General features: G+C 45.5%; 1 protein-coding gene across 1 annotated transcript in view; it reads left to right on the forward strand.

The window, feature by feature from the left end:
- Positions 1–12,029, forward strand: part of SLC20A2 (solute carrier family 20 member 2) — a 47,222-nt gene that overhangs the window by 11,401 nt on the left and 23,792 nt on the right. The window contains exon 5 of the mRNA XM_065900020.1: positions 7,614–7,730. Within this exon, the coding sequence (XP_065756092.1) occupies positions 7,614–7,730 (117 nt within the window). The remainder of the gene's footprint in view (positions 1–7,613; positions 7,731–12,029) is intronic.

Below are 12,029 nucleotides of genomic sequence, written 5' to 3' on the forward strand. Positions count from 1 at the left end.
TAGAGAAGGGCTTCCCTGGTGGCGCAGTGGTTGAGAGTCCGCCTGCCGATGCAGGGGACATGGGTTCGTGCCCCGGTCCGGAAAGATCCCACATGCCGCGGAGCGGCTGGGCCCGTGAGCCGTGGCCGCTGAACCTGCGCGTCCGGATCCTGTGCTCCGTATCGGGAGAGGCCACAACACTGAGAGCCCCGCGAACCGCAAAAAAAAAAAAAAAAAAAAAAATTCTAGAGAAAATGAAACTAGATAATGGATGAGGCAACTAAGGATAATATAAATACTTCATAGAGAAGTTGTGAAAAATAAATAATAAACGCTTTTACTGAGCTGAGTTTTACACGAATTAATCCTTTGTGTCCTCTGAACTCCACTGGGAAATTGGTAATATTGCTAACGCCCCCTGACAGGTGGGCAGCAGGCACAGCGATGCCGACTGAGTGCCCAAGGTCATATAGCTAGTCAGGTGCAGAAGCAGACGTTAAGTGGGCAGCCTGGTCCCAAGCCCCAGTTATATGACATTCTTCTGACACACGATGGGGCGGGGGTGCGACACACAGTATCTGGTGCCTGGCACCTAATGTCACTGTTAATGAGGACCAGAATCACTCCGTCAGAAAAGGACTTTGCTAATGTCTTGGCTCCTGGGGAGCGTTTATGGGATATTCAACAGGTGAGTCTAAATCCTATTTTTATTTAAACGTCTAAGGTTAAAACTAGACATTAATTCCATCCTATGGTCATCTGTAGCTGGGGCGTCATAGTTGGGGATAGGGTTGGGCTGGGAAGAATCACTTCCCCAGTGACTCGGTCCTCTGCCCCTTTTAGAACTTGCCTGCCTTTCTGCCTGTTGGAATTGATTCTCGCTAGTCCTTTTCTTTCTTAGAACGCTTCCGTTCAACACATAGGCCCCAGAGATAAAAGGAAAGAATGAAAAGTTTGCTAACAAAAAAGAGTGGCAGCATTCACCTTACCCCGTTTCAACTTTCAGAGATTCTGATAAGTAGCCTTTTTCTAGATGGATGTGAATTCAGTGGGGACCCGTGGGCTGTTGAGTTACAGGGTTCTGGTTTGACTTCCTCTGTGCCTCCTCTCTAAGTTATTTTGAAGTTGTTTATATCTTGAGCCTAGCTTGATTTGTTTTACTTTGCGTTTGACATTGCGATGACTTTTCTCAAAAGTCATCCTTCAGAAACTGAGTTGCACTTTAAAAAATTGTCTTTGCATTTTTTCCTTTAAAAAATAATTTGCAAGCAGCAAAAATAACTTGAGGAAAATAAAGTGCTCACTTGGGTTGGCTTAGATAGAAGCCTGAAGTTTATTTTTAAGGAAAGTCTTCAGCTGTACAGGACCTGTTTTTTGTTTAGCATTTAAAGAACAAACGCTGAGGTTCATGGCACACGGCTTTGAGGCGTCAGAGCAGATCAGCTAACGAAGCTTTCTAAGTCAAAGTGTGGTCCCTAGACCGGCGGCATCAGCGTCACATGGACACTTGTCAAAAATGCAGATTCTCAGGCTCAGCCCTAGACCCAATGAACCAGAAATGCAGACCAGCAGTCTGTGTTTACCAGGGAGACCCTGGGTGATCGGATGCATGTGTATTTAGAGGACCCCTGCCCTAACCACCCCTTTATCATCACCTTTTACCGTAAACGCTGCTGCCTTATCACGGTTCTCATGTAAGGGGTGCTCTTCAAAAGCTCTAGCTAGCAACCTTTGCTCACTCCTTACTAGCAGATGAATTCTCAGACCTAACCAGGCCTGGTTTCTGGCTTCCCCAGAGTGATCTGCACCTGAGATGGGGCTGCCTCCCCCTCCTCCTCCATCTCCTCTTCCTCCTCCTCCCCCCTCTCCCCCCTCCTCCCCCCTCTCCCCTCCCCTTCTCCTCCATCTCTTCCATCTCCCCCTCCTCCTCCCTCCCCTCCCCCTTCTCCTCCATCTCCTCCTCTCTTCCCTCTCCCTCTCCCTCTCCTCCTCCTCCCTCCCTCCATCTCCTCCCCTCCCTCTTCTCCTCCCCCTCCCCCTCCTCCCCTCCCCCTCCTCCTCCCTCCCCTCCCCCTTCTCCTCCATCTCTTCCATCTCCCCCTCCTCCTCCCTCCCCTCCCCCTTCTCCTCCATCTCCTCCTCTCTTCCCTCTCCCTCTCCCTCTCCTCCTCCTCCCTCCCTCCATCTCCTCCCCTCCCTCTTCTCCTCCCCCTCCCCCTCCTCCCCTCCCTCTCCTCCTCCCTCTCCCTCCTCCTACATCTCCTCTTCCTCCTCCTCCTCCCTCCCTCTTCTCCTCCCCCTCCCTCCCCCCCCCCTTCTCGTCCATCTCCTCCTCCTCCAGTGGCAGCTCTTCTGGTCCAGCCCCCTTGAGGGAACCAGAGCATCAGCCACCCCTCAGGTCCCCACTGACTCGGGAGAAGGAGCTTTGTTCCCAGAGGACCTCTGTGTTCCGTGTTAGCTGTAGAGAATGTTCTGGGCTGTAGAGGAGCTGGGCATTGGAGCTTCAGTGATTCCCAGCCCAGGGCCCTGGGTGGGGAAGGCCTGGGCTGAGAAGATTCTCCAGTATCACTGAGAGCTTGGTTCAGAACAGAGTGATTTAAACTCACTTCCTTCTCAGAATTATTATAAATGAACCCTGGTTTGAGAAAGCTGGTACCATATGAATAAAAAAAAAATCCCAACTATAGGACAAATTAGGAAATAGCATTTTTGAATTTCAAAACAATGCTTCATTTTCTTTCTTTCTTTTTTTTTTTTTTTTTTTTTGCGGTTCGCGGGCCTCTCACTGTTGTGGCCTCTCCCGTTGCGGAGCACAGGCTCCGGACGCGCAGGCTCAGTGGCCGTGGCTCACGGGCCCAAGCGCTCCGCGGCATGTGGGATCTTCCCGGACCGGGGCACGAACCCGTGTCCCTGGCATCGGCAGGCGGACTCTCAACCACTGCGCCACCAGGGAAGCCCCCTATGCGCCACCAGGGAAGCCCAATGCTTCATTTTCTTAAAGTTACCCCAGGATTCCTTTCACATAGGGAGCTCCTCTAATGCTTGAGCGTGTTGATCTAAAACAAAACAAAAACTAGAAACTTCATTTATCAGGGAAGGGAGGATTAGTAAAAAGTAATTCTACAAATGAGGCAGACGTGTGTCTGTGTGTGCGTGTTACTGTGGAAAGATGTCCATAATATATTGTTATGTGAGAAATGAAGGCACAGAAGAATATATACAGTGTGATTTACATCTATTAAATTTAAAGAAAAGAAAAAAAAATTCTCACAAACCCTCTGCACCATATGTTTATGTCTAGAAAATGCCTGAAAAGATACACACCAAATAGTTAACAGTGTTACTCTGGGAAGTGGGTTCCAGAAGGATGGACGACGAGGAATTTCCACAGTTGTACGTGATACGGTTTTATACAGCTGATATTTTTGCTGATATTTTTAATTTTTTTTAATTTTTATTTTATATTGAAGTCTAGTTGCTTTACAATGCTATGCTAGTTTCAGGTGTACAGCAAAGTGATTCAGTTATACACATATATATCTATTCTTTTTCAGATTCTTTTGCCATATATGTTATTACAGAGTATTGAGTAGAGTTCCCTGTGCTATAGAGTAGGTCCTTGATGATTATCTATGGATGATATTTTTATAACCATATTATTATTTTTAAAATTAAACCCGAGAGAGAGAGAAGAGAGGGTGCAGGAGAGGCTGATGAGTAGTGTAAGGGAACTAATATGGGCTAAAAAGCCTTACTGGTTTTATAGAAGCTTAATTTATTTTATTAGATTCTAACAATGATTGTTATATATGAAAAACAAGAGATGTAGCAAAGTAATAATGACTCCAGAAGACTGTGTTTCTAAAAAGTTCTCCGCTTTTTCTCATGTCACTTGAATATCCTGATCTTCGGGGGATTTGGGAGAGAGTTGCAAGGATGCTTGTGGTTAGAGCTAAATCACTATTCATCATATCTTTGCTGTTCAGAAAATGAAAGAGCTTGAGATGAAAGGCCATTTAGGGGCTGGAGTGAGGCCTGGGCTTGCGAGCACCCAGTGTGGGCTCCTGGCAGCTGCTCTTGGCCGCGGGGACCGGAGCAATTCAAGCCGTGTCCTACTTTGCCTTCCGCGGGGTGACGGCGCCGGGCCTCAGTGCCCTCTGGAGTGCTGTTACCGGAAAACAATTTGAGATCCTCGCAGGAAGGCTGATCAGTGCGAAGTATTTTTGTCAAAAATTTTGTTGTGAAAAGGTCAACCTTGAATTTTCAGAAGAAAAAAAGTTTTCCCCTGGAGGTACGTTGATTCAAAGGCTTTTCCGTGCTGGATTTTTACATTTAATTGTTTTTTTATCCATGAAAGTTGATTTTATATATTTAGTACAGTTTAGAGCTGCATCCCTTAACTGTCAGTCTGCATTTCTTATATGCAGGCTTTAAAAGTAAATCCTGGTGCGCTTTTCTTTTTTTTCACGTGTACAGTTTCAGGTGTCAGGTTTTTTTATATATATATATATATATATACACACACACACACACACACACACACATTCTTTTTCAGGTTCTTTTACTGTAAGGTTTAACCTTACAGATTATTTCAAAATACTGAATATAGTTCCCTGTGCTCTACAGTAGATCCTTATTTATATATTGTAGTGTGTATTTGTTAATCCCCAAACTCCTAATTTATCCCCCCACTTTCCCCTTTGTAACCATGTTTGTTTTCTGTGCCTGTGAGTCTGTTTCTGTTTTGTATGTACGTCAGTCCTGTGCACTTCTGATGCTCTGTTAATTTACTAAATTGGCATAATAATTTGGTAAGACCCAAGTCCTGTTCCCGTTCTGTTCCTCTCTCCTCTCTTACTCACCATGGATGACTGCCCCCGCTTTCCTGGTTCCTCACCCCTGGTGCTTCACACCCTTGGTTTTTCCCTCTGTCTCCCACCTCTTCCACCCTCAGTGATGTGTGGAGCCCCTGACCTCCCGTCCAGTTCTTGTGACTCAGAGGGTGGCTTCGGACCTTATTGGCCACTTCCCAGGCCAAACCGATGGAGAAGGTAGTTGTGATGGTAAAGGTTCAAGGGTCAGGTGACATTGTGGCTTATTGTCTAAGAGAAGCATCAGAAGTCGTGTAGCCGGCCTCAGTTCCTCCCTTTCGGATGTGGGTCCTGACACCCTCCAGAACTCACGTGACCTCCGCGGAGAGCGTGGAGACGGGCCTGGAAGGCGCACGTAGAGCAGCCCTGCCCTGCCTTGTCGTGAGCTCTGCTCGGCAGGGAAGGAAGCAAACGGGGCCTGGGGGCAAAAGTATTCACTCGTTTAAATATTCCTATATCCAGCTCCCAAACTGCATCCCCTCCCCAGAGTACCCAGAGCTCGCCTGTCTTAGATCAAGTTAACGCAGTGAAGCCAAAAGTAGCCCAAGTAACAATTTTATCATCAACGGAACCAGGAACCACCAAGGAAACCGTGAAACCTCTTCAAAAGCCAACTATTTTTAAGCTGTAGTTGGTGTTGATGTTCGTTCATCAGTTTGATGTTGGTAATTAACAGTTACCACTCAGTTAGCAAGAAACAGCTTTGGAGTGGTCTTTTACCACATGTATCAGACACTGGCACGAAGACATAAAGCAGAAGCAGGAAGCCGTGGCCGTGAGCGTGGCCAGTGAGGTCAGCCTGAGTGGTTCTACAAGCAGTTCCAAGCCTCGGATCCGAGGCCACAGCCGGGGCTGGAGCGGGGCTGCCAGGTGCCTCAGTACAGCCCTGCATGGGACCATATGCTTTCCGGTGTAATCGGGCGTTTGAGGGTGGAGTGGCCTGACCGCTGAGTGTCTGCTGGCACCAGCGACCCCTCCACGGTACTAAGGCTGGGTGATCTTGGTTTTTTGTTTTTCATATTTATATATGTTCATTCTGACTCCCCAGTTAGAGTATTAACTACCTGTTCTCCCTCTTACCGTTATCAAAATGTGTAATAATACCTTACCTGAGTAAGGTTTGTATGTATAGAGTGGCTAACAGTGTAACTAACAAAACCTGTATCATTAGAGATTTGTTTAAGAGCAAAGTTTTAAATAGTTCACTCCTTTCAAACTTTGAAAAAAAGTTTAACAATTTACAAAAGTGTGTGCCCATTATAAATTTTCAAAGTTAACAGTACAAAAGTATATGTAGTGAGAAGGGAGAGCCCCCTCCAATTTCTCATCTCTCCACAGGAGTAACCACTGATTCTTTCCATAACTTTTTCTGTCTATTCACACATATGGTAGGAGTGTATGTGTGGGGTTGTTTTCTCTTCTAAACATAAATTGGGTCATGGTACACACACCATGATCCAGATGGCCTTTCTTACTTAACTAGATCGCCGGCCTCTTTCCTTATGAGTACGTTTAGACCGACCTCATTTTTACGCTCTGCACCACACTGACAACGTTTCCATGGAATGATGCGTGTATCGGTCGTCTTGCAAATTCTTCCCATTACAAATAATGCTGTAGTGAGTGTTCCTGTGCCTGTATCTTTGTGCCTGTGCAAGGGTGCACCTGTGAGCGTGTGTGAGTCCCGCCTGTGCGGCCGGGAGAGCTGGGCTCGGGGGCCCACGGGGCTAGGAAGCCTGATACTTCTCTACCCTCCGTACTTTCACTGGCTGATGGAATGGCCACTTCGTGTGCTGGACTGGACAGTAATGAAAAGTTTTTCTATGTTGTAATTCCATGAGTTGACGCTTCAAAGAAGAGTTGAGTTTCAAAGTCAGTGTCCTTTTAAAAAACTTTGCTATCTAAGTTTTTATTTTATTTTATTTTTAACAGTAGAAAGGGTTGATTTATGCATATGGAGGCCTTCACAGAAAAGACATGAACACGCAAAGAAGCAGTTAGACTTTGGGACTTATATACCATTTTGACAAAGGGTGATCAATTATGGAAAGTGACTAGGAAATACAGGAGGAAACAGAATAGAACGGTTATTTTAGCAAGGTCTGTTTGTACAGACTTATCTTGGCATTGGTGCCTTGTTTCCAGTGGTGAGGGTCACTTTGCTCTTCCTGGAAAAAGGCAGGCACGTTTCTCACAAGAAATTTATGCCCTGCTTTCAGGCACTTACGAAGGGGGCAGCAGACTCTTCCTGTGTCTGCTGTTTCTCAATTTCATCTGACGTTAAAAAAGGTTTGTGTGTGTGATCTGAGTGTCATGTCCATTTAAAGCCGGGCTGCTGACTATTGAGAAACCAAAGAGGCAGCTGCCCGCCTTGCTGTGCCTGCTGCAGCCCTGGGCTTCGCGCTGCCCGGGGGCGGGGGCGGGGGCACTAGGAGGGAAGACGGACCCTCTGTTACCCCTGTTTGTCCACTCAGGAATTTAGATATTGAGGTAATACTGTAAATGGGTTTATTCCCAACTTAATATGCCGTTGGTGCCAAGTTGGTCGATTTTTAATAATTAGGTTACTTACTGATTTAACCACATATTTGCAAAGATGTGTGTCTTAAACACACAGCTTTGTACGCCCTGAAAGCCTAGCACATCTTTTTTGGTTGAGAGTTTTATTGAACATGGAATCCAGGTGGTTCGTTTCAGGTTTGGGGAACGGCAGGTATGTGGACGTGATGCCCAACGTTTGAGAAGTATCCCCTTTATCCCCAGTGCTGGGCCTGGTCCTTCCCATGTGGGCGATTGTGCTCATCTCCTTCGGGGTCGCGCTGCTGTTCGCCCTCTTCGTGTGGCTCTGTGTGTGTCCGTGGATGCGGAGAAAGATAGCAGGTAAGGGCTTTGCCGTTCTTCTGATCTGCAAGAGTGCTCTGACTGCTGAGCCCTCGCTGTCGTCCACGGTGATCCTGACTGACAGAGGGACGCACACCGAGATCGGGCCAGTCCTTGGCTCGTGGCTCCTGACGGCTTTCTGGCTCAAACTTTTCCTTGGTAACTTGGGACCCAGGTGACAGTGAGGTCCTAGTTGCCGTGGCTAATGGAAGGTAACTGTCTGCTGAGAAACATGAGATTACACAGATCAACACCACAGTCAGGTAGCACTTCCCTCCCTCAAGAATGGCTAAAGGTAGAAAGACTAGATTACAAGTGTGATAACTGGAATTCTCATATATTTATGGTGAAATAAAAACTGGTACAGCCATGGGGGAAGTTAGTTGAGCAGTTTCCTGTAAGGTTAGGCAAACATTTACCACGTGGCCCATTAGTTCCACTCTTAGGTATTTATCCAAGAGAAATAAAAAGACTTGTACACAAATTGGTCAGTCATACTAGGCAAAAAAACGGAAACAACCTGCATGCTCGTTAACAAGCGAATGGATAACCAAATTATGGTCTATTCATACAATAGAAGACGAATTAGCAGTGAAGAGGAGAAGTACCGGGAGAAGCCAGACACAAAGGAGTACATACTGCGTGACTCCAGGGAACGGTAATCCACAGCGGGAGAAACCACTGGTTGCTGGAGACCGACTGCAAAGGGGCACAAGGGACAAGAGGGAACTTTAGGGACAGGAGGGGACTTTGCAGGGACAGGAGGGAGCTTTGCAGGGACAGGAGGGAGCTTTGTAGGGACAGGAGGGAACTTTCCAGGGACAGGAGGGAACTTTCCAGGGACAGGAGGGAACTCTAGGGACAGGAGGGGACTTTGCAGGGACAGGAGGGAGCTTTGTAGGGACAGGAGGGAGCTTTGTAGGAACAGGAGGGAACTTTCCAGGGACAGGAGGGAACTCTAGGGACAGAAGGGGACTTTGCAGGGACAGGAGGGAGCTTTGCAGGGACAGGAGGGAGCTTTGTAGGAACAGGAGGGAACCTTCCAGGGACAGGAGGGAACTCTAGGGACAGAAGGGGACTTTGCAGGGACAGGAGGGAGCTTTGCAGGGACAGGAGGGAGCTTTGTAGGAACAGGAGGGAACTTTCCAGGGACAGGAGGGAACTCTAGGGACAGGAGGGAACTTTGTACGGACTGGAGGGAACTTTCCAGGGACAGGAGGGAGCTTTGTAGGGACAGGAGGGAACTTTAGGGACAGGAGGGGACTTTGCAGGGATAGGAGGGAACTTTGTAGGGACTGGAGGGAACTTTAGGGACAGGAGGCACTTTGCAGGACTCTGTTAATTGGGGAGTAGTTACAGGCTGTAGTCATTTGTCACGGGTCATCTACCTGTACACTTAAAATGTATAAATTTCACTGTATGGAAATTATACCTCAATGAAAGCAATTAAAAAAAAAAAAGAAGACTGTGGCTTAGAAAATTGCAGGAGGTATTTTCCTGTCAGTGGCAACATGGTTGAATTCCAAGTCTGGAGGCCACACAGAGCCTTTTACAGGGCTCTCAAAAGAAAAGAAGTATTTAATTTTGGCCTCAGAGTGTACCTTACAATCGCACGTTCATACGGATATATCTGAATTTGAGAAACCCGTATTTCAAAGAACAAAACAAATGAGGAGACATACCATGCTCATGAACGCAAAGACTCAATACCGGAAAATGTCAGTTTGTCTCAAATCAGTCTACACATTTAACACAATTTAAATAAAAATCCCAGTAGGATGTTTTGTAGATTTAGACAAGTCACTTTAAAAATTTATATGGAAAGGGAAAGGAACTGGAATAGCCAAAGCAATTTTGGAAAAGAGTAAATTTGAAAGACCTGTACTGCTTGGCTTTAAGAGCTACTATAAAGCTACAGGAAAGTGTGGAATTGGTGAAGAGACATCTAGATTAACAGAACAGAGTCCAGAAACAGAGCCACAAATATATATGGCCAAATGATTTTTGACAAAATACAAAGTCAGTTCGATGGAGGAAGAATAGTCCTTACAATAAATGGTATTGGAACAGTTGGATATTGAATGCCAAAAAGAGAACCTTGACCTAAGCCTTACACCTTGTAAAAATTAACTCAAGATGCATCATAGATAAAAATGTAAAACAGAAAACTATAAAACTTTTAGGACAAAAAAGGGAAAACTTTTGAGACCATTGGTAAAGCAAAGAGTTTTTAGATACGATACCAAAAACAGTTCATAAAAGAAGTTGGTAAATCACACTTCATCAAAGTCAGAAACTGTTGCTCTGTGAGAAACACTATTAAGAGAATTTAAAAAGACAAGTTACAGACTGAGCAGCAGCTGGAATGCTCATGTACTCCTGGTGGGAATGCAAAATGGTGCAGCCTCTCAGGAAAGCAGTTTGGTGGTTTCTTATAAGGTTAAATATACACTTACCCACTCCTAGGTATTTACCCTAGAGAAATGCAAATTTAAATTCACACAAAAGCCTGGATATGAATGTTTATGGCAACTTTATTTGCCATCACCAAAAACTAGAAATAGCACAGATTATCCACAGAACGAATAAACAAGCACGTATTTATGTAAATAAATACATTCATGTATTAGAACACTAGGCAGTGAAGAAGAGTGAGCTACTGAAACCTGCAGCAACTTGGATGAACCTCAGATGCACTAATCATGCCAGGTCAGAGAAGCCAGCCTCAAAAGCTCATGTCTTATGGTTCCATTTATATGACATGTGGAAAAGACAAAACTGTAGGGACAGAGAGCAGATCAGTGGTTGTCACAGGCTAGGGATGGGCACAGGGGCTGACTGCCAGGGAGGCTTTAGGGGCTGATGGAAACCTTCCCTATCCTGATTGTGGATTGTCTGTAGGAATCTAGACATTTGTTAGACTCAAGATTCTACACACACAGACAGAGCCAATTTACTGCATGTAGATTTAAAAACTAATAATAAAAAAAAACGGCATTAATACATACAACTTGAAACTAAGTAGTGAAGCCAGATTGATAACCAGCTGCCGCTTTGTCTCCTGTGTAGCCGTTCCCACTCTAGGCTGAGAAGGAGCCCACCTTAAACATCCTGCTTGGCTGACTTAACCCCATGGGAAGTGATAAACTATACTGAAATGCTCTGATGTCTAAAGGCTTTTTCTAATAGCTGAACCTTAATGTGAAATGGGCCATAAAATCTTTTCTTCCACATTTAGGCTATAATGTTACAGCAGGAAACTGACATCACTACCCATACTGGCTTCCCAGGAGACTTTTTGGTCAATGCCATGTATTCTGATATTTCAGTATATATGTAACTTTTTCTATTAATTTAAGTACAGACTGTGGTTAAGGGCGTGGACAGAGAGTAAACCGACTGCATTTTGCTACCTATGTGACCTTTGGCAAATGACTTAACCTCTCTGGGCCTCAGTTTGCTGTTTATAAAGGAGAGAAAATAATAATACCTGTTTCATGTGTTAACAGGTGTTTTTGGGAAATCCCTGGCGGTCCAGTGGTTAGGACTCCATGCTTCCACTGCAGGGGGGCACGGGTTCAGTCCCTGGTTGGGGAACTGAGATACCACAAGCCGCACAGTGAGGCCAAAAAAAAAAAAAAAAGTGTTTTTTAAAAATTGTTATTATAATCTTTACAAATATTATCTTTTCTCATCTAGATTGTAAGCAACTTGAGGTCAGAGATCTGTATGCACCCTTTTTTTTTCCTTGCAGTACATAACAAATGTAGTTTAAAAAAATCTATCTTGTATCTGACTATCTAGGTAAGTAGAGAAATAGAGGTGATGCTGAGTGTGGTCAGCCGAGGAACCGAGAATGTCTCCATTTCGGTTGGGTGGGTGAGAGCTTAGACATCCACTCCGGTGAGGAAACAAGGTCATAAATCACCAGCACCACACACCAGATTTGATGAAAAAGAATGCTCTCGGGCTTCCCTGGTGGCGCAGTGGTTGAGAGTCCGCCAGCCGATGCAGGGGACACGGGTTTGTGCCCTGGTCTGGGAGGATCCCACATGCCGCGGAGCGGCTGGGCCCGTGAGCCGTGACCGCTGAGCCTGCGCGTCCGGAGCCTGTGCTCCACAGCGGGAGAGGCCACAACAGTGAGAGGCCCGCGTACTGCAAAAAAAAAGGAACAGAGAGATTCTACTTACTTTTAGAAATCCTTTACTTTCAAAAGAAACCAGGGATTTTTAAAAAGCAGTTTAAAGCTGGAGAGCATTCTTTTTTTTCTTTTTTTTTTTTTGCGGTACACGGGCCTCT

The sequence above is a fragment of the Phocoena phocoena genome, chromosome 21 (genome assembly GCF_963924675.1).
Source record: "Phocoena phocoena chromosome 21, mPhoPho1.1, whole genome shotgun sequence".
NCBI classification, from domain to species: domain Eukaryota; kingdom Metazoa; phylum Chordata; class Mammalia; order Artiodactyla; family Phocoenidae; genus Phocoena; species Phocoena phocoena.